A 23,016-nucleotide genomic window follows, 5' to 3' on the forward strand; every position below is an offset into this window, starting at 1 on the left:
ATAAGGAACTGTTTAACACAGTCTAATCTTGTATTGAACAGATATCTGGAGATATATGATTTTGGAGGTTAAGCTTATATTACTACATTGAAACACTGATGTAAGTGCTATTGTGTGAATAAGATACTCTGTGAATCATTACTACATCTACTTGTAACTTATACCTGATTTACCTTAATTATCTATAAATTTTGTTCATATAGACCTAGTTTCCATTTTTTTTTTATTCCAGCTAAAAATCTGACAGTCTTTGCAGCTCATTGGAAAGGCTCATATGCCTAATTCATGCAGTTCAGTATTTGTGGCAGTGACATCTAGCTGAGAGGAGGAGTCAACAGGTAAGTTGGTAACATCCTACAGCATTCTTTCTAAATCTGTAAGAGTTCATCTGTCAACACTTAAATTCAACACAGAAATTAGCCAAATCACAGTCCAGATGTAACCTTCACACAGCCACAGTTCACTGATTTCGTCAGGATTACTACAGGGTTAACATGGCTCAGTGTCTCTGTGCTGACACGGGAGTGAGTGACTGTGGAAAGGTTCGGTCATACTCTGTGTTATTTCCATAGCAACTTGTTCGTATCTTTTTTCTTAGGAGTAGGCCTTTTGGCTATCTGTGTTCTTTTCACACACCTGAAAGATTTGGTCCTCAACAATATGAATAAGGCATCTCGTATTTTTTGGTTTCAGTAGCAAAAGCAAAGCTATCCGCTGTGTTCTTGGTGATAACACGATGGCCGCACGCTGAAGAAAGCGTTTCCATTCTGTCCACGAGAGGGCAGTGTTGCTAATGGCACACTCAGCTGCTGCACCCTGCCTGCACTCATGCTTTTTTAGCTGTTAGTAGGTAACCAACTGTTTTGCAACTTTTGGTTGCAAAGAGAAACGTCTTTAAAATAAAGTACAAAGGAAAACGTTTTCTCTTCATAGATAGTTTAAAACCTATCATGTTCCCTGTAGCACTAAAATCTGGAAAAAACATTTGATATAGTATCCATTAGTCCCTGATACATAAAGTGACCTTGCTCATCTTTCTAATAAATGCAAGAGTTGAAGAATATCCATGTAAAGATGACAGCAATTTTCCCCCAAGCTTCTTGACATTGTTTTTTTTCATTTCCCCAGCAAGTAAACCCTTGTCCTTGCTGGTAGTACAGGGGACATTTGGCTCCTTTATTGTGGACATTCTCAAAGGAAACAGCAATAGAAAAGAACATCCCCAGGTAAAACATCGGTTAAACCCTAAGTTCCAGAACTTACCTCTGTGCTAGGAGTTGGAGGGAGTCTCTTAGAAACCCCTGACCTCCCTAAAATTTCACCAGTTATGCAGGGGTGCAGTTTGCAGACCTTTTCTTAAACCTGTATGGGTTTGAATAAAATGTAAGTCATTGATGAATAAACTGACATCATATATCGGAACTTAATACAAAATGGGCTTCACTGAGACTAGGCTTCCTGCTGTGCATTCCTACCTTTACAATGGTAAAAGAACTGTCTTTGCTAATGAATGTCCTCTCAGAACGGAAAGCTGGGAGCTAGGGAATTTTGATCTGTAGGCCAGATTCTCCTTTTAGGATCACTGGCACAAGTGAAGGGAGTTGTCCCAGTGAGAATGGGGAAATTGGCTTGGAAGAGCAGTACTCTCTGTGGAAACTTACATGAGTTCTTGTGCCTGTGAAACTATACCAATAAAAAGAAATCTGGCAGTGTGGTTTCAACGGCCACTTCAGAAAATTTGGTCCACCTAATTTATACAGGATGGCAGAAAGCCACTGCCACTGCACTTTTAAAAGTGTTGTCAGAGTTCTTTTGGGTTGGAAAACAAAAATACTGAATGTACTCTGTGTGCATACATTGAGTGAACAGAAAAGCATTATAAAGTGCTGCTTCTCCTTGTTGCCTGTGTGATTTAGACAGTAGGATAAGTTCAAATGACACCTCCTTGCACATAATATTGTGCTTTTGATTTGTTTTTCTGGTTCTAAGAAAGACATCTGAAGAAATCAATTAGCTGTACAGATGTAGTGATAACACAGGCCAAGGAAAGTGCATGCTTGGCAAAGAATAACCTTTGTAATACATGCATCTCAGCAGATCTGCCCTTGATTACAAATATTCATGACTAATGGTGTAGTTTTAATTGTAATGGAACACTTACTGTTGAGATGCTGCAAATGCATTGGATTTTCAAAAGCTTTTGTATTTGAATGTTTTGCCAGTTCTTGCTGAAACTGTTTGAGGGGCAATAATTTTCTACAGAACTTGCCAAAGCCAACTTGTAGTCAAGATATTGCATGACAAAAGTCCTAAATGAGGTAAACCACATTGATTAACAGAAAATGCACAAGTATTCTTTCCTTTCACATAAATTATTTTTCAGTATCTTGATTATTTTTCTGATGAAAATGGAAACTGAAGGAACAAAATCCTTGTGGGGAACTCATGCTCCAGTGGATGATGTCTCTTGATATGTGATATTCTTAGGAATACAGATATTACTGAATCGGGTCATAGTCAAGGTCTATTTTGTATGCTTTGCCTACTACTTTATTAGCATAGTCAAATAATTCTGAGAGAAGTGAGGCAGGATCTTCTTTATTTAGCTTAATCTTGCAATTTTTTGTGATTTCATTTTAATTATTAAGGAAACCAGTGTACCTAAATAAAGCTTACTATTGTATAATACATCAGATCACTCCAAGAGCCTTTTTCAAAGCCTGATACAACAGAGGAATGGGCTTATGGAAACAACATGAAATTCAGAAGGGACAAATGCTAAGTCCTCCACCTGGGATGGACTAACACCTTGCAATTGTAAAGGCTGGGAGGACTGACTGGTAAAGAGAACATGGCTGAAAAGGACCTCAGGGCCCCTGTGGACTGAGTGAAACATGATTCAGCAGTGTGCCCTGGCAGCAATGAAGGATAACAGCATACTGGGCTCTATCAACAGCAGCACAGCCAGCAGACTGAGAGAGCTGATTATCCCATTACTCAGCATGCACTAGACTGCACATGGAATAGTCTATCCAGTTTTGGGGCCTGCAGTATAGAGAAGATGATCGAGTTGAACAAATCCAGCAGAGGATCACCATGATAGTTAGAGGCTTGGAGCAATTGCCCTATGAAGACCAGTTAAGAAAAGCTTATTCAGCCTGGAAAACGCTTAGGAAGGCCTTTTAACAGCCTTACTGTATCTCAGAGAAGGTTACCAAGAGAAAAACTTTTTATCAAGGTGTGTTGTGTGAGAATGAGAGATAATGGCCACAAATTGAAATATTTGAGATTTTGATGGAGGTAAAAAAAGTTTCCCCTTAAACATAATTAAGCACTAGGTTGCCCAAAGAGCTTCTGAGATCTTTGTCTTTGCAGATTTCCACAACCCAACTGGATAAAGACCTGAGCAAGGGGGTCTGAATTCATTATTGTTCCTGCTTGGAGCAGGCAGTTGAACTACAGGACCTCTGAGAATCTAAATGATTCTGTGGCACAGAAGATGGTTGAAAGCCTCTTCTTTTAAAAATGTTAAATAGACAGTGGTCTCTTCTCAACACTGAGAAATTTGAAAAGACCTTTGCAATCTTTCATTATCTGTATTTCAAAAAATAACAATGTAAGATACTGCTTTGGAAATGCAAAATACGGATGTGATATCATCACCTGGTTAGTCTAATGCTATTTACAATACAGCCCCAGAAGCTGAGTGGCTTATTAACACCTGTGTTTCACCATCACAGAAGGACTAGGATGTAAGTAAATGCCTGTAACAAAGTATTTATCATACTTGGGCAGTGAGATAATACAGAGAAGTGTTTTATTACATGGAAGTGGGATTGGCACCAGCAATAACAGCTGTCAGTGTGAGACTCCCCAGAAATCCAAAAAATGACAATCATTCCATTCAGTGTTCACATTTTTGCAAAGAGCTTTTACTTTGTGCTTCAAAGGAACAGAGCTATAAATTAAACAGAACGATATGTATTCATATTTCTTCATAAATGTGGTAGATAGTGTGCCATATGACTGATTATAAATTAGGAATATAACCGCAGGAGAGAACCACAACAGAGATGGATAAAATAGTGAAGGCTGATGGGAAACAAACAAACAAACAAACATACAGTATGCCTGGAGAGCCCAAAACATGAGGCACACATAGAGTGAAAACCTAGTGACACCCAAGAGGCTTAAAAAGAAAGTCTGCAGATTTTGAGTAATTCCTCTGTGAAGATAAATACAGGAAAGACAAAATGAGATTGCAACCCTAGTAGAGTGGGAAATATGTGCCTCTTGCAGGTGTTCGATCACTCGAGGCAAAGAGCTTGTGAACATTACATAATGGAGCAGTAACAGCCTCCCAGCTCTGTGGTCTGCACTGCTGCCTGGAATGCAGGGCTTCACATACCAAACACATTCAGCTTTTGATCTCTTCCACTGTAGTGTTACTGTGTGGATCACTTTTATGGGAAAGTATCTTCACTTGCACAGTGATGCAGGGGCCTTTTGATGACATTTCTTGGTATTTCCTGGCCTTTGGTGAGCATTCTAGGTAGATTCCAGCTTTGAGATTTCCTATTTCTGTTCATTCATCTGTAAAATGCATGAAATAACTCTTTCTTCAAAGATGGTATAAGAATTACCATGAGCAAGAGACCTGTTCAGGCATTAGTGGTAACAGCTGTAGAGTGCTCTTTCCTGGAAGGATACTATTCCTCTAAGTATATCCTTAATGTGATGAGGTCATATTTGAGCATGTGTCTTCAGAGCTGCCCATTCCAATGCAATGTCTTGTCTTTATGTTACTAGGCTGCTAGGCCACTGTAGCAGTGATATAATGATTGCTCAGCTTGAGAAGGCAGTAACTGGACATAAACCTGCAGGTATTAAGGACTGCTTGGACTATTCCATTTGCAAATGGTTCCAATACACAACATCACTGTAAGAGTCCCTAGAGTTTTGGAGAGTTGACAGTTGATGCAAGAATGGCATTTCCACTTATAAATACACTAGGTCCAGTTTTGTGCATAGTTGCTCCTTTAAGGACAGACTTCAGAACTCCAGAATGAGATCTTCTATCTCGTGTGGTGTTTCTTAAATACTATTGTTCTCCAGAGGAGGAAACACTTCTCCAGCTTTTGTTGTAACCTGAAGTTCAAGAACAGTCTTGCAAATCTGAATGATTCAGTTTGAGTATTTGCTCCCCTTCATATAACTCAAACATGTGCATCCAGCCCAGTGTATCGAAAATGTGGCTTTTTGACCCTGCAGAATTAAATTTGAGATTCATTGTTACAGTCTGATATTTCAGATTTGCTTTTCTTTTTAAATGCACTTTAATAAATATCTGCAGCCAAAGTCCAAATCCTCAGATGCTGACAACTAGCATTGTTCTTTGAGTTAGCACAACTATGTCAACTGAACAACTGCTCCAGTGAGTACTAGCTAGAGAGGGATGCACTAATTTTACAGAGGCATGCAAAGAACCCAATTTGCAGAGTGAATGAGTATGTTTAGAGAACAGACTTATGTAATTCATCTATTTTGAGGATTAGCCATCCCCGAAGTTCTGAAAAAGGTAACTGGGTTGGCCTATTTATAGTCTGTTCCTATAGTTACAGCACAGATGCTAGCATGGAACAAAACCAAACTGTTAGCTCAAACCATCTCCTCTGTGCACTTTGGTAAATTTATACTCTCACAAATGTTTATAGTTCTCTCAGATACAAAGAAATTTTGGGGGTTAGGATGCCACTCTTGCCTCAGCAACTGTTTGCACATTAGTATGCCTTATTTCCCACTAGCTTCTGACCATGCATTTGTTTTTCAGGTAATTTGTATTACAGAGATATGCAGAGCCTCCTTTTATAGGAGTTTCTCCAGAGAGAGGAGAAGGGGCAGTGACCCTGGAAAAACTAATGCAGTAATTGCCTTAATTATCCAATCTTTAATTTTACCAGGCTGCTAGGGATGATGGCTCAGAATATTCCTTTTCATGATCCTCTCTTTTGTGAGATGCATTGTAGGATCACTGTAAAACTACAAAGCCATTGTTACTGCTACAGGATAACTGTTCATCAGAATTAGTGGAAAAATACAATCCATGCTCAAAGAGATCACAGTCCTGAGGTTATGCAGAATTGTGCAACTTACAGGAGGGGAAGGAACAATTTGTAGCAGTATACTGTAGGTTTGGGCTGCTTCTTATAGATTCTTTTTATGTATAAATGTTTGCCTATATAGGGTAATTGTTATCTTTTCTTAAATACTGGGAAACAGCCAGTTGTTTTGGTAATGGGCAGTAAAGCAAAATGCAAAAGAGACAAGAGAAGAAAAGTTATCTGGCCAATGGAGAAGATCCTGTTCCTAACATAGGGGTACCACAGAAAAAGTAGTTAGGAACAGGGTTCTAAGAGGAATAGTCATTTTAGTAAGGATTATGAAGCATGGAAAATTAAGTGACTTGATTAGGCAGAATTGGTTAATTCTTACCTTAACTAGTCTATCCTATGAGATAGGGAGATCACAATGTAAAACAAAGGGTAGCAGAAAATAAGGGCAGAAATACCAGGTTAGGTCCTTCACTACTCAGTTATACAGTGTAAGCGAAGCAAATCTTTATTTGTTTCTATCCTAGCCCAAACTGTAGAGATTAAAATGGCAATATACAATGCACCGAAGTGGGGATATAGGCCTTTTACAAAAAGCCTAGGAAATTAAGATGAAGAGTCTGAATTCCAAATGGAAGAAGAGACACAGCCTTAGCAATAGATTTCAGCAGTTGCTAAGCAGTGAACTAAGTAGCTTAACTAGAAAAAAATTAAATCAAGATAGTCTGTTTAGCTTTGTGAGAGAGAAGAAATACACATCAGCACAGAAGATCTAGAGGAGACGTACTGACTAGTAGAATCTATATAATGCACTGAACTACCACTACAGTTAATAATAATAATGCTCTCACTTATTGAAGATCATAGTAGAAGAGGCCAGGGTGATGATGTGTAGAGCCAAACTCCAATTCTTAATTCTTTTGAGTCTCACTGGCTCAACACAGAGCCTGAAACAAAGAGACCAAAGCAAGTAACTGTTAAGCACTGAGACCCATACATCTCAATGTAAAGTGCATTTTCTCATAGACCACAGTGTGAAATCCAACAAGAAAAAAGAAAAAAGTAAAAAGCAGAAGATGAAGTGATGGATGCTCCAAATGTGCTAGACTTTTTGGTGAACTAGATTCTCAGAATTATTACAAGAATTTCATGTTAGTGCTGATATTTCAGGAAGGTCTAAGAAGAAAAATGAGTTTTGAATACATAGAAGGATTTAAAATATACATATAATGCAAATACAAAATGTCTTTTGAGTTCTGTAAGAGAAAACTGTTAATTCAAGAATTGGATTTTAACAACTATTAGTAATCCAGCTAATAATTTTGTGAAGAGGATTGATTAAATAAAGAAGGGAAAATACAGAAAAAGTATTAACCTTTTAGAAAATACTATAAATATGTGTACAAACACATTAAGATAATATCTTGAAGAAGCTTCAGGCCAAAATATTTAACTCCAGAATTAATCTTCAGTAAGTCTTCTACATAGAAGTTTTTATTTAAAGGATTTTATTTCTGGGACAGTCTTTAATATATAACTTAGAATATTTTATTTGCTGTAATAAATATCTGAAATAATGAAAAGCTTTGTATAAAACACAACACTTTTTTTATCTTAATAACACCATTATTAAAGGGTCTGCATCTTCTTGTGTGCTTGCATAGCACCTAGCACAATATTTTCTTTCAAATGCCAAACAAAACATTGATTTTTGCAAGTTCTCTATATTTCCAAGTTTTTCAGCTGACTATGGACTATAATATTTTTCAGGACATTCACTGGATCGAAGGAAAGGCATGAAGTATCATCATTCATTTATAAAGTGTACACTTCATTCCCATGAGATTTTGTCAAGGACCAGAATGCTTACTTGTATGCTATCTGCTCATCTGCAGTGACTGCAAAAAGTATGGGAATATGAGCTTGAAATGTCTTTTCAGTAAAAAGGATAGAAAAATACGTGGCTACCTGCATAAAACATGCAGACCTTCATTGTTCCATCCTGTATCATCCCGAGTCATCGTTTTTTAAATTTTATTTTATGCAGAGCTAGCACATTCATTTTTATCATGGTTTTAGGTCAAACCTGACACTTGCAAATATCTGCTGCTCCCTACCTCCCACTTTTAGGATCAAGTTGACAGCAGTATTTAATTACTCAAACCATTATTAGTAGATGTCTTAATAGATTTTAAAATGATGATTTGATAGGATGTGCATGTATTTGGCTGTGTGTGCAATGCAGAAGAGAGGTTTCCTGAATCCTGAAGTCTTGAGTGAGGTCCTTCAGACTGGGGAAGATAGGCAGTGAATTTTAGACTCAGCCCTGTTTCAGTGTTGCATTTCTCTCTGGGATTACTCGTGCTCTCAAAGCTGGTTTCCTTGTATGGCTTGTCAAGGATGCTATGTTGGTTTCAAGGGTGACAGAAAAGAACATGAGCCCTCATTAGAGCTCCAACTACACTGTATGTCACTAAAAGGGAACTCAAGCCTGCACAAAATATTTGGAGCTAGTATAGGCCAATGAAAACCCTGGCCTATGTAAGACTATATATATATGTGTATGCATATGCCTAATTCCATTTGGTATTGATCCCCAAAATCTGATAATCCAACAGTAGTTTTGAGTACTGCACTAGTTTCCTATGTACTGAAAAAGGTCATATAGTACTATACTGTTCATTATAGCAATGAATTCAGCAAAGCAGTAACAGCATGGCATTTCAGTGTCATGAAGGCTAATATTCCACTAATTACTTGCTGTAAAATAATTTAAAACTTTTAAACCCCAAGTAAAACCTATACTTTCACACACAATTCTACAAATACTTTCACATTTAGTTTACAATTCACTAACAGCACTTTAAAAATGTGCCGATATGTATGTGCTAATCACAGCTTTAATTATTGTTCATGATGCACAATAACATTTTTGCTACTGACCATTGAAATATGTCTCTGTACAGGCTAAGAGGTACCTCATCTTCATGACTTTCCTTAACAGACATTTTAGCATTCCTCCAGGCTACTCTGGGCTGTTTCATCAAGCTTCAGATTCTTGTCATGACAGAGAGATGAGGTAAGCAGGGCTCTCCGTTTAGGCTTCAAAACAGCCATGTAATGTTATGTGAAATTCTATGCAGCCATGGTATAGGGTGGCATGCAGGGAGCAAACACACATACATTCATGATCGTATCATCAAAGCCTGGCATGTCCATGATAGATCAAAGGAGAAATTCTGTAATAAACTGGATAGCTCTGTGAGATAACATGGCTAGGTTACATTGAGAGCTAACAGGGGTGTCCACTCAGATATTGTATGTGCTTCATTTAATCAGTGAAAACTCTAGAAATAATCTGGATCACAGTTACCATTACAGTGTCCAGTTTATCTCCCTAGGTAAGCAAGTGTACCTAAAGTCAGGTGACTGGGACTAGAAATCTACCAGCCCCTGTTTTCTGTTTTCTCTCTGATCTTTTTCTCGGTGATGTCTTTGCCTAAATGTCCATAACTTAGAAATATCATCAATATATACTTCCTTCAGAAAGAAATCAGGCAAATTCAGGAACATTGTGATACTCAGATGAAAGATTTTCTGTAGCTAGAAAAAAACACACTGGCAAGCAATTATTTGCAAATTCGTGTTTGCCAATAGCTGCTAAAAACACATTGTATGAAGCAGATTGGACACAAACAAAGACTGTGATAGCTCATCTTTTGATTTTCATATAAGTCTCTGTGTTGGTTTTTATCTAATTGGAAACTAGCATGTGGTCAAAGCTTCATCTAGCTGCAAGAACCCAAAAACCACCTGAAGATACCCAATATTGTTTACATAAATTACCAAACATGCTGCTGTGGTATTTGAAAAGCCACAAATCTTGTCAATCAAATGAAGTTCTAAAGAGTTTACTGACTGTCACTTTGGTTCTTCATTGTGTCAAGGCAGAAACATTCCATGGACACATTTAGAAAGGTTGCCTCACCAATCATCCTGTGTGTCACCCATTACTTTGTTCCCTTGCTCAATGATCTACTAATACTCGCTTAGCCACACTTGCAGTTAGAAAGCTTTTTATCTGGAATTATGCACTGGAACAAGCAAAGTGGAAAAAGCTTTTGTAAACAGTACAGAAGTAATTTCACTGCAGTATTTAAGCCTTAAATCTAGAGCATGAAGGATTCTGTAGGAATATTAATACACCAGATTACGTAATTGATTTGTGAAAATATGCTTTAGTGCCTTAAGAATATAATTGTAGAAAGCTGTGTCTTCTATCCATATTCCAGTAGTACACCTTAGTATGTGTTCAATTTCAAGATGCAGTATAATACTTTTTCCTGACAAAATGAATAGAATATATGAAGTACATTATAAAGAATTCAGAATTTTTAGAATTTGGCCATTGTTCACCTACCTGGCTGTAAAGTCTGTCTAATTACTTTCCTCTTGTTTTCAACCCTGGAGTCTGATTACATTCAATGGAACAAATTCAACGTAAGTGGCACACCACCTGCAAACAAAGCAACACAGATTTTTTTCATGCACAGTTGATTCAAGTATCTGTACAATCTATAAGGGAAGGTCAGAGAAGGGTAGTTTTCTGACTGATCAAGAAAAAGCCTTGTCAGAGGAAAAGGCTATGGTCAGCTCTTCCTTCCCACACTGTGATTCCAGCATCTCCAGTTCTTCAGCTGTCTCCCTCACCTTCAGAAGTGCCATGCCCTTGTTTCATGTCTATAATGTCTCGTGGCACAGAGAAGCCATCACTGTAATGAACTCTGTAGTATTAAACACCTATAAAATATTTACCACATTCCATATTATTTAAATTTTATTACACCTCATTGTGTTAAACTGAAACAACAGTGTTAAACCAGAGTTAAATCAAACAAGAAATTGAAAATTAAGGGCACCATTTTGACTACAGATTATTTCCATTTCCAAGGGTGAAATGGAAATCTTATTCTTGTTAATCACCATCCCTGGAAGTGTTCAAAAAACATGTAGATGAGGCCCTTAGTGACATGGTTTAGTTGCCCTGGCACTGCTGAGGTAGAGGTTGGACTTGATGATCTTGTAGGTCTTTTCCAACCTAGTTGATTCTATGATTCTATATTGCTATATTGTCTCATTTCCAGTATAACATTCTATGGTTTTAGATGATGATAAAGAGAACATTCAGTTCAAGCTTAGGTCTAACCTGAGACAGTTTGCTGAAGAAATAATCACAAATTTGAACTACAATCTACTAAGCATTATTGTATTTCAGCCTAAGTCTCATTAAAAGTTACCTGCTCTCACTTCTTCCTCTTCCAAAGGAAAAGAAATTTCAGTATCGATAATGCAACATATACACCAATAGTTTGCAATCAGTTTTTGAATCAGTTGCCTTTCTCTCATAGATACCCAAAACATTTAATGTTTTATAGTTTGTTGACTGCTCTGTTCAGTTGTACCCAGTTTTGTGCATTGGCTCATTCACAGCCTGCTATTTTCAGAATATGAAAACTCAGGATCCACAGTGTTTTCCCTCCTTTTATTCTAAGAGAAGTAAAAAATCATTTAATTTAGGTCATTCCTCATTTGTAGGCACTAGAAATTCCTGAGAAAAACTTGGGGGGGGGGTCGCCATTTTTGCCATTTTCTTTATATACACAGTCTTAGACCTACAAAGGATCATGAAATGCCTTTTCATTGAGGAGATAATTTTTTTTTTTTTTTTTTCTGTCATGAAAGTTTATATACCTCTTTTTCACCACAGTCTCCGTAAATGCAGGGAGTCTTAAGACTCCTAATGAACAGCATTTCAGCACGTGTTAGCCCTGGCTTCCTGCCCAAAAGTGATCTGATTTTTTTTAAGGGATGCTTAAAAGAGAAAAATTTGAATCTGAACATGAATCTTCATCTTTCTGAAACATCAGAAGAGCTCAAATCCATTTTCAACTCATCATTTCATGGTGGAAGCACTGTGTCCAAACAAAAATGTTCACAATTCCCAGTATTATGTAAAAAAAGCTGCACTCATTTGGTCCATTATCTGTCATTCCCACATTTGATATGCCAAGTTTAGCAAATACAGATGACATGGGGTAAGTTATTAGCAGCAATATTATAAAATAACATAATTTCTGTATATCAGGGATAATAATCCAAACCAAGTAAGTTATTTTTTCTGCATATACAGAAAAAGCTATGCCCATTTTGAGGTGTAATTTAAAGTTTCTTTAATTACAACCGTGGGTTCTATTTATTTACAAATAGTGGGGTACATATTCCGTATTTTTGTTATTTTTGTATCTTCACTTATCTGAGACAAACAGTGCAATTCTAATTTGTCTTGTGCATTTTTCACATGGAAATATTTTTGAAGTATTAAGTTCAGATATCTTTGAGATTTCAGGTACAACATATTTAATACCTTTGAATAAAAAATCCTATTTCAGAGTTGTTTCAAAGACTAGGTATGCTGCAAAGAAGCCGGCTAAAACTACATCTTGTTTAAGGACACCTGCACTAATATACTGTAAATTGTCTGAAGTGACTTAAGTGTTTTCTGGTATTTTCTCTGTCTCAGTTTTATACAAAGCTCCAAGCTGGGGTCTCTTCCATATTTACATGTCTTTTGTAAGGAATACAACTCCAACTAGAATAATAGTGTCAGCAACTCAAGTCTGCAAACACTCATTTTGCAGTTCTTACTAATGGCTTATTGCTGATTTCTGCTATCAGTTGCTGCCAGTTTATATGAAAGCATGTTTTTTTTTTGTACACAGACACTAGATTTTTTTCATGTTTGTCCTTTAGTTAAGGCTTTGGTAGAGGTTCCATAGGAATGCCAGGCCTCTGTAAAAATACTGCCATGTTTAAAGGTTTTACAGATGTTTGTTATGGTAAAATCTAAAAAATGCAGCTTTTCATAATCAACTGTGTAGACATTTTTCAAATCCTTTCCTGGCTTGCCATGTTCATTGCACGTTTTTAGTCACTAAAGCCTTCAATTAGTATCCCTGGTGGCCACACCAGATACAAAACATACTGTCCCCATAAACCTTTGTTTACTCTTTCTTTTTGTGTAGGTGTTAGGATATTGAGGACTGAGAATATAATGTTGGGAGACTCTCTACCTTGTTTTCTTGAACTTGTTTAAGTGGATTATTTCTGTACTTCTCAGTTTCTCAGTTTACTGCTTACTGAGGGAACTTCTTTAGAGTTTTATGGAGTTTCTGTTTCTTCCCTTCCTTTCCCCTTGGGAATACCATCTATATAAATCAATATTGTAAAATATCTTTTTTACGTCTTATTGAAATACAACAGATATATAGTGTAACCAAAAAAGCATTAATGGTAAAAGCAGTAATAGCTTCCAAATGGTGTGTTAAAATATGCAGATGTAAACTTTATTTCAATTTTTATTTTCCTGGAGAAATACGCTGGAACTCAGCAGAAGCACCTAATGTAGGAAAAATACCTTGCAGCCAAAAATAATCTTTCTTCAAACATACGGGAAAGTATTGCTGAATTACACATTTCCCTTCTTAGAATGTAGGCAAAGAGTTACGTATTTCTTTTCCAAAATTTATAAAGTACTAATTTACATCACAGCCTGTTTGAATGCTTCCATTTTAGGAGGCACATTTGAGAGATGGTGGGATATACTTAAGTATAGGTGTAACAGAAGAGTGTATTTTAATAACTTTTTTGTACCACCAGCATCTCATTAAAGACATGATCTACTATCATCCCAGGGCCTCTGCTCCTCTCCAGTATATTCTTTCACAAAGAAACCTAGTATCTGAGCTCAACAAGTATTAGAGATGTTAGCTTTTCAATATTTTGTTATAATCTTGCATTTGTACATCACTAACCTCACTGCCCAATGTAAATTTTACCTGCCTTCATTTAGCAACATAAAGTTTTCTTTGCAAATCATTTCAACAGCTTCAGAGATCGTTTTCTCTTCAGTACAAAACTATGAGGAATAGGGAATCTGAATTTAAAAGTCAAACTTCTTCACAGGTACCCAGGATACTTTCTTTTTGCTGAGATCTTTCTTTTCCCTGTAAATGCCAAATTAACAAAAGCATCTGAGGGTGGGTACATGAGGGTCAGGAGGGTGTGTGTTGAGAGTGACATCAACTGAGACAATAAAAGGGCTTCTAAGTTACTTAGAAGCTCTATTTTAGAGTTACATTTAAGGGGTTCACTGAACCAATTCAGTAGTCTTTAAATATACTTGACATCAAGAGACAGTCATCTGCTGACATACCCAAACCAGAAATCTGTGTAAGATACTATCTGGTAAGTATACTCTATTTTATTTCCAAGTTCTCTAGAAGACTTACTTAGAAAATGTTATCATTGATTCTTTGTTAATTTTTACATTACCTTCTGTTCAGCCTATCTTAAAAATAAAGTAGTACAATCAAATTGTTTTATTATCTGAACCAAGTTTGTGAAATAAAAAAAAAATTGTGGCAATGAGTTAGAAACATCTTGAAGAAAATCCAGATCCTGACTGCTGGGACCACATTCAGGCTGTCATGTAAGATACCGTTCAATAAATGCTTTCCTGACCCAGAGTAAAGCTGCAGAAAATACTGCAAAAATGTATCAAATTTCTTAAGCTATAACAAAAAAAAAATGCTTATTCTGTCTGCCCATACTGAAAATCCAGACTAGAAACTGATATTTGGACTGTCATTTCTGCCTGTTGTAGCATCAGCATTAATAAATATTTCTCAAATATATCCCAAGTGGCAGTTTTGCTGCTGATGTACAAAGCAGAGTGGAATTCATACTGGCAGTGCAGGATTATCATTTAAAAATCTGAGGTGCTCAATTCTGATTTCTCTTATGGAATTAAACGGGGAATGACATAACTCAGTAGAGTTATGCCTTCATGCTAAATTGTCAAGAAAATTGTCAGCCTCTTCATTCTAAAGAATATGCAATGGAAATAGATAAAAGACAAAACTTCTAACTTGCATAGCTAATATACAAGTATTTCAACATACTTGGAGTATATGAAGTATGAATTTAATAATAATAACAACAGCAGCAACAATAATAATGGAAGGGCATGTTGCTTTTCACCAAATTATTCAGTGGATGGGTACCTAGATGGTGATGATGATGATGATGATGATGATGATGATGATGATGATGATGATGAGGCAGGGCAACTAAACCAAAGACCAAAGTTCTTAGACTTGCCTATGAAGTTGCTTTCAAAATTAGTATTAGAAACGGAGTCTTTGTTTGCATGCCTTTCTTTAACTCTGTTCACAAAAAAGTCTATTTTTCAAAATCCCTCCTTTGATGCCTGCCTTCAGTTTTTTTCTAAACTAAATTTATTTGGAACAAACAGAAATTGCTTGAAATACAGATTCATACATGTATTCATTTCTGTCTTTGTAGAGAAAATGACCTCTATAAAAAATCTGGCCAGGATTGCAATCATTTTATATGCCATATGCTTTTTTACAAACTCTGATGGAAGACCAATGATGTAAGTACATTATTTTACACTTCCAAAGTTTGGAGGATGACTTAAGGTGTCTTGAGAACCTCATTACTTTGTCTGCATGTAAGTTTATATGTATGTGAGTCTTTCTGTCTCTGCTTTTGAGCCTGTTGGCCAAGCTGGCCAAATTCTGTCATCTTAGATACAGCTGTAGAGCTCTCAGATACTCTGAGCTCTTAAACAGTTTGTGAAAACAGGCAGCTGAGTAGAGGGAGAAAAATCATGTAAGTGATCTCCTAGGAATATCACTGGGTAAGGTTCATCTCATAAGGCACTTACGGGGTCTGCACAGGATAGCATTTTTTTACTGTGTGAGAATCTAGCTGGAACTCACACTTAGACATTAACATCAGTCAGCACTGAGGTACAAATCCACAGGAAGACATGCTTCCTTAGCTCTAGTGTTCACAGAAAACTACCCCTGAATAAACACTGCAGTTTTATTAATCAGTGTCTTACTATTGTATGTGTCCTAACATATCTACAATAGCTAAAATAAATCATGGTCAAACAATTTCATCACAAAAGTGCACTATTTCCCATTTTTTATGTCTTCTCACTAATATATCCATTACCAATAATAAGCCTCCAGCGACACTCCTCTTCTCCAGATGCGATTCTACCTCTTACGAATAGGAAAGGTAAGTCTTATGGCTCTGTATTGTGGTATCGCAAAAAAGGTTCTCAAATAGCAGGTTTTGAGATCTAGAATTCAAGAGGGGCCACTATGAGTCTCTTTCTTTGCTTTCCTTTCATGCAGGAAAAGATCAGTGAGTGAGATGCAACTAATGCATAATCTTGGAGAGCATAGACACACCATAGAGAGACAGGACTGGCTTCAGATGAAACTGCAGGATGTGCACAGTGCCCTTGAAGATGCTAGGACCCAGAGACCTCGAAACAAGGATGAGATTGTGCTGGGTGAGATAAGAAGTCGAAGGCTGCTTCCTGAGCATTTGCGGGCAGCAATGCAGAAGAAATCCATCGATGTGGACAAAACTTACATGGATGTACTCTTTAAAACAAAGCCATAATGGAAAAAGTCAGAGCGTTATATCTGTCCAAGTAAGCACATGTCTCTATACGATTGATCAAGTAGGGCATTTTATTATTATTTATTCAGACTGCAATAAGGATTAAAGGCACCATTCAAGGTTGTAGCCCTGTTGACCTAGACATTTCACAACCAAATAGTAAAATGTGTTTGCAATTTCTGGGTATCTTTTATATGGCTAATGTATCTTAGAAATTTCTGGTATAAAAAAGAAAAAGAAATCCAAAACAGCAGGAAAGTTGCAGACATTTAAGACCAGTTCTACTGCTTTTACATGGACGGTATTTGTATGTAATCACTAGGCCTACTCCTACTGTTAACTAACGCTGATTAAATGCAGTAGAACCTGTCTACAGAATAGGGCGCTATTTTGCCAAAGGTTAAATTTTGCTTAACTTTGCACTAATGAAAATATGTAAACTTAAATCCACAATTATTTTTCGAAGACGGCCTAAAATCAGATTAACTTTAATTACATAGCAAAAGCTGAATGTTAAGCATTTAGGATTAAAGAATGCAAACATAAAGTAGGAAGGTGAAGTTTGAGATGAAATTACAGTGGGATAAAATTAAAACAAAATCTGTATGAAATAGGAGGATGGAATTTTGCAAAATACTGAAATGAAGGGAAGGTTTCATTGCCTCCCCCTCTTCCAAAAGATGATAACCTATAATTAATAGCAGAAACACTGGGAGCAGAGAAATTAGCATGTGGTTAAGCATGGCCCCTAACTATAAAACTGGCAAATTATTGTATATCAGACAATTACAATTGAAACAAAAGTCTTGCAATATGTATTTTTTGTCCCTCATTTTCACTGTAAACTATATCTGAATTTCTGTATGTTGTACTAGGCCTCCTGTGTAAATATTTTTTTTTTGTGAGACCAGTGGCTCTCATAAATAAAATGCATTTTTATATGCTAATTTTTTAGAATTAGGAATTCAGTTTGCAAAGTCCCCAAAAATGAGAACCAGGAATCAGCTTGGGAGAAGAACCATTAGCTGGTAGGACTATAACAGAATCAGACATAAACAGCATAAATAGGGGTGGAAAAAATTCAATTATGATAATAATTTTTAAAAGTAGCAAATAAAAAAATATTTCAAATGGTATATGCACATCTTCTTAGGACCTTCAATCATTTCTGACTAACAATGTTTTCTCAGTAGGGATAATGGTGGTTACCTCCAAATTTGCCATTGCCAGAGCTCAAATCTAGACGAATTGCTGCTCTAAGCCAAACAGTTTGCATGGATGTTCCGGTACCATTTTGTATTTCTTTGTTTGATGTCTAGCACACCTTGGGAAACCTAGTAAAAAATCATAAATTATTACAAATATAAATGCAATTTTCTGGAAGCTAGAAAGGTACTTGTAACTAGCAAAGTGTAGTTCATAATCTTGGCTATACTTTTAGTAGTGTAGAGGCTCTGATGCTGCAAGCAGATGGTACATCTGTGCACATCAGTGCCCTCTCACACATAGGCAAAGGTTCCATGCTACTTGCCTCTTTGTAGAATCAAGGCCTTGAAGTGCACTTTCTATTTATTCTTTCATCAGACATCTGTGCTAACTTAAATGAAATTGCATTTTTGTACTTATGTCTCACTTATATATTACCAAATAAAGTGGACCAAAAGCTCTTGGACATTATTTTAAAGCATAATAACTGACTGATGTGTAACTATTCTGATATAATTTAGCATTTGGAGCAAGGTTATTAAGCCATCTTACTTTATTAGAGCAATATAAATACAAAAATAATGATAAAAGCAATTTTTACTTTTCCTTTGGTCTTTCCTGCACACAAAAATAACAAAGATTATAGAGAAGGGGTTTACCTAGCACAAGTGTATTTCTGTTCCTTACAATACTGACACATGTGCAGAAACTGTACAACCTTCAAGCACCAAATTAATAAACCCTTACATTTTTACATTTTTATCTAAAAAAAAATTCTATTATCTAAACAACCTGTTCTTCCTAATCTTCAGCTATCCAGTAGATGAAAGATGCATACACAAATATTTAAACTTTCTGTACAATTCAAAAAAAATACTTGTTGCTTATGAAGGGCTTCAGGGTCAGAGACAGGATACACCACTCACTATAGCTTAGCTGGAAATATGGCCAAAGACAAACTGTGCTCAGCACTGCCTTATTTATGGATAAAACCATATTTGCTTTGTCCATATACAGTATGATTCTTCAGAAGGACTAAAGACAGCACAGTGGCAGATGAATTAGTGCTAGGTAATGCCCATTAGAAAGAAAAATATAATTTGAATGTAATTACTTACAAGTTGTAATAATCTAAAAAAACAGATTCGTTACAGTTTTTCAGCTTAAACCTCTGATCAGTGTAGCAGCAGTCAAAACAGCAAAATTATCAGAGTGGGGCAGAGGATGTTAGCAAAAATATTTTAATATTATGAACTATTGCAAAGACTTATCTTCCCCTGGAGTAACACATGAAATTTTGGTCATCTCTCTTCCACAGATTAAGGGGACTCTAAAGAGGATGGTAAGAAATAATAGGGCCACTGAAACACATACGTTTCAACATATGTTCACATATGTAACAGCAGCAGTCAGAAAAGCAATAAATAAAAAGGCATGATAAAGATCTGATGAATAAACAGAACAGACTAAATAAATAGATAAATGTCTTTGCCTACCTATCTTTGTAAAAGAACAAGGAAAGAGAGGGCAAGAATTGAGCCTGCACATGGCTGAATAAATAGCTTCTAGCTAGGGTGAGCCAAAATCTCACCTCCAGCCAACATCACTGGAGTGGTATGACTTTGGGGTATGCTCAAGTTCTTTTCCCACACTTGCATTGGTAGGAGCCTTAAGTCTATGTCAGGTTGTGTACTTGCATGTAAATAATGCAAATACTAAGTGAGTCTGCACTTCACAGCAGACATGCATGTGACTGGCAAAGAAGACTTGTTATGTCCCCTGTTAGAGTGAGATGAGGTTAGAAAAGTATTAGGTCCATACCCCTTCACATCCCCAGGGTCAGTCAGCCTTCCAAAGATGAAGCATCTCTAAAAGGCCTCTTTCCTCCCTTTAGAATGTGGTTTCTATGCACAGATTTTCTTTCAAGGCAGAAAACCTTACTTTAAGACCTGGCAAGGGCTTTTCGCTAAGACCTGTGTCCTTGAAGACCTACCCTGTGCAGATGAATATGTACTGTACACACTCACATTTTATAAAATTCTCAGTGAAAAGAAATATAATCGTGTCTCTCAGTCATGACTCATTGAAACAGGAAGCACCAACATCAATACCCATTCTAAGGGGAAATAAAATAGTAGCATGTGAAAAAAACACCAACCCCATTAAAAGTTAGCAAAGCCAAAGTCAGAAGAACTGTAATAAAAGCTAGATAAACTGTATGATCTGTAAGTAAAACCTACTGCTGCTGATTTAACTGCAAGTGGTTTGGCTTTCTTAGCTGCTTCTAACTTTGTCTGTGTATATACTGCTGTTTAATATTGCTCAGATCCCTGTTAAGTGGCATGTAACTCCCTGCCTAGTTAGTGCATGCTAACAGCTTTTGTTCGGGCTGCATGGCTGTCATTGTTCTACTGGTGGACTTCTGGAACTGTATGGTTTATGTCTGTGACTATAGTTAAAGGATGGAAAAGAGAATTATCAGATTCCTGTTTCGCTCTATATTGCAAAGCTTCTGTCTTTTGTGGTGCATTTTGGTATAGTGAAGACTCAAATCCCTGCTTTCTTGCCCCCTTCTTTCCCTCCTCTCCCCAATGTGCTTAAGGTGCATAAATTGTCTATCTAATATTCCCTGCCTGAAGCAGTCAGATCTGCTAATGCCCCAGGGATGTCCAGAGGTATACACTCACTGAATCTTTAGATTAATAATTAGGTGTCTCTGAAAGACAGAAATGCTCTGTAAGATACATAGAAGCACAAGAAGCATTGGCTATACAGTTCTGGTTTCTGGAATCTGACAGCAAATTTGTTAACTTCCTCAACAAGAGGTTAAAGCCCTAGTCAAGGTGAATATACTCATCAGTAGGATACAGATCCTTGTTCCATCTTACCTGCATGTTTTCCCTGGGAGGTCTGGTCCAACAGTGGCTTAAAATAGCATTTTATGAGACTCTGAGAAGAGCCCATACATGGTGGCTGATCTTCACAGTGGGGCTCCCCCAAAATATCCAGTGTGCAACTAGACTGGCTTCCCACAGTGCACAAAAAATAACAGATAAAGATTCTAAAGTCTGGGCAAAGATTTGCTCCTTTTCCTCCTCACAAACTTTCCACTAATTCAAATTTGCTTCAATATACTTATCGTTTAGAGTTCTGGAGTCTTTTCACCTGATACGGAAGTCAATCCCAACCTGGTGCTAATAGAGAATATCTCAAAAAAGAGACAAAGGTTGTCTTTAGCTCTGAATACAGCCTGGGCTTGCTATCAGTTAATTCTCCCCCACAAGGAGTGCAATGGGCCTATTGTCATCTCAACAACTGTGACACTTCAGTACACCAAAGCTGCCTACATTGTGGGACATGACAATTCTGCTAGGGCACTACAGAATGAAAGCCACATCCACTAATTATATTTCTAAACAGACTGCAGATTATATAGACTTTATATAACCTATAGGGCTGTATGAAGCTAAAACTTATAGTTGTAATTTAAATCAGGAATCAGTTTTAGGATGAAGACTGAGATGACGGGGATCTCAGCTTGTCTAGCTAAACTGTATTACATCTGTCTTTGGGTTTTTCTTCTGTGCCGGGCCGGGATAGATGGCGTACCATGGGACTATGTAAAACCGCAAACGGTTGTTCCTCACAGCTCCCGTGTGTAAACATTGACAGAGCTCCAGCGGAAAGGCAACTGCCAGGTTGCCATCCCCTCAGCGTAGCTTCACTGTGGCTCACCGGCCTCATCTTTCCCAGCACCTTTCCGCGGCAGTAGGCGGGAGCCACTCTTCCCGCCGACGGACGGCGCTCGCTCTTCAGCACAGCCTCTCAAACCGGCAGCCTCCACCCTCCGCCTGTTTGACCCCCCAGCACGCGGGGGAATCGCGACGTCCCACCCACCCGGCACGACAGCGGCCTTCAGGCAGCCCCGGCTCGGCTCGGCTCGGCTCGGCTCGGCTCGGCTCGGCTCGGCTCGCCACTCCCCGGCCCCGCCATAGCGCCGGACGCCTCACGGCGCCGGCCCGCCCTTAGCAACGGCGTCGCGTAGCGCCACGCCCCGCCCCTGTTCCTCAAGTCTCGTGAGATCTCGGTGCAGCCGTCTCCTCCTCTGGTGCGCGCTGGGCTGCTCTCGCGAGAGCTGGAGACAGCGGCGGTTGCCGGGCCTGGGCGCAGCGGCTGGTGGCGGCGGGAGGCGGTGGCTTGGCAGCGGTGCTGTGCGGGTGAGTGGCGGGCGGTGACTGCGCGACTGAGAGCGAGACTTGGTGGGGCTGCGCGGCGGCTGTGTGCCGGGGCGCCGGGCTTCCGACGGGCCCATGCGGCCGGACTCTCAGCCGCGGCTCCTGGTCTGTGTCCCACTTACGGGAGGCAGCCCCTCCGTGCATCTGCCGGCCCCTTGCCCTGTGACGGACCGGACCGGGCTTGGGTCACCCACCGGCGCCTCGGAGCACCTCAGCCGGCCTCCTGAGGTAGAGCACCGGCCCGAGGGCCTGACGGCGGGTTTCCCCGTCGCCTCAGACGGGTCGTGTTCTGAATCTTTTACGCTGTAAAAGCATCGTAGAGAGATTACCCGCTCCCGGCCGCTGCGCCTTGATGATTCTGTTACGTGTGGTGTCACGAGCAGGCCGAACACTGCTTAAATTACTAATTTAATCATTTATTGTGTATCGGTAAAACCTGCGGTTGCTATGAAGGCTGTACAGAAGCAGTATTATTGCTTAGACTGGCTGACAGCGATCATGTAGTTCCTGAGCACTGATTTACCTCCTCATATGATTTCATTATGTGTTCAATATCTTTATGATACTTTTCGTTGTAACCGTATTTTATTTGCAGAAAGTAATTGTTTTTATGATAAACCAGTCATAGTACAATTATGTGTCACACTTGCTTGTCATTACCTTTTTCCTTTAAGTTTGCTTCTGTTTCTAACTTCTGCATCCTTTTCATTTTTATCTCTGATCCCATGAAATGTATCACTTTAGAACTCCCTTCTTTCAGAATTTCGATTCAGTTCCATCACAGACCTTTTTACAGGTGTGTTTCTCTTGCTTGTCTGACTTCTTTGTACAAAGGAGTCGTTGCATTGTATCTTTTTGTTCTGTTTTGTTCTGGTATGGTTTGTTTTTGTTTTTTTTTTAAA

At 38.2% G+C, this 23,016-nt stretch overlaps 2 protein-coding genes and 1 long non-coding RNA gene across 7 annotated transcripts in view; 2 read left to right on the forward strand and 1 right to left on the reverse strand.

The window, feature by feature from the left end:
• Positions 1-5,059: 5,059 nt before the first annotated feature.
• On the reverse strand, positions 5,060-21,833 carry LOC133274100 (uncharacterized). Of its 2 annotated transcripts, XR_009745028.1 has the most exons (4): positions 21,615-21,833; positions 10,531-10,626; positions 6,898-7,057; positions 5,060-5,265 (listed from the first exon to the last, which is right to left on the reverse strand). It is a non-coding gene; the product is annotated as an uncharacterized LOC133274100 (long non-coding RNA). The 2 variants fall into 2 exon arrangements; XR_009745027.1 differs by lacking the exon at positions 5,060-5,265 and having other exon boundaries at positions 6,546-7,057.
• PTH (parathyroid hormone) lies at positions 15,275-18,472 on the forward strand. The gene is made up of 2 exons (XM_061462884.1): positions 15,275-15,624; positions 16,400-18,472. Exons 1-2 carry the CDS (start codon positions 15,332-15,334, stop codon positions 16,671-16,673), a joined length of 567 nt encoding a protein of 188 aa, XP_061318868.1. The 5' UTR covers positions 15,275-15,331; the 3' UTR covers positions 16,674-18,472.
• Positions 21,834-21,942: 109 nt separating the features above from the next.
• The window catches only part of BTBD10 (BTB domain containing 10), a 32,810-nt gene continuing 31,736 nt past the window's right edge, over positions 21,943-23,016 (forward strand). Inside the window, exon 1 of one of the 4 annotated variants that reach the window (XM_061462894.1) lies at positions 21,943-22,096. The gene's annotated coding sequence lies outside the window, so the exon portion shown is untranslated. The remainder of the gene's footprint in view (positions 22,097-23,016) is intronic. The other 3 variants (XM_061462897.1, XM_061462895.1, XM_061462896.1) reach the window with 3 other exon arrangements.

Source organism: Pezoporus flaviventris, unplaced genomic scaffold, assembly GCF_033815535.1.
Source record: "Pezoporus flaviventris isolate CSIRO_AGI_PZ_B2104156 unplaced genomic scaffold, CSIRO_AGI_Pfla_v1 ptg000036l, whole genome shotgun sequence".
NCBI lineage: Eukaryota > Metazoa > Chordata > Aves > Psittaciformes > Psittacidae > Pezoporus > Pezoporus flaviventris.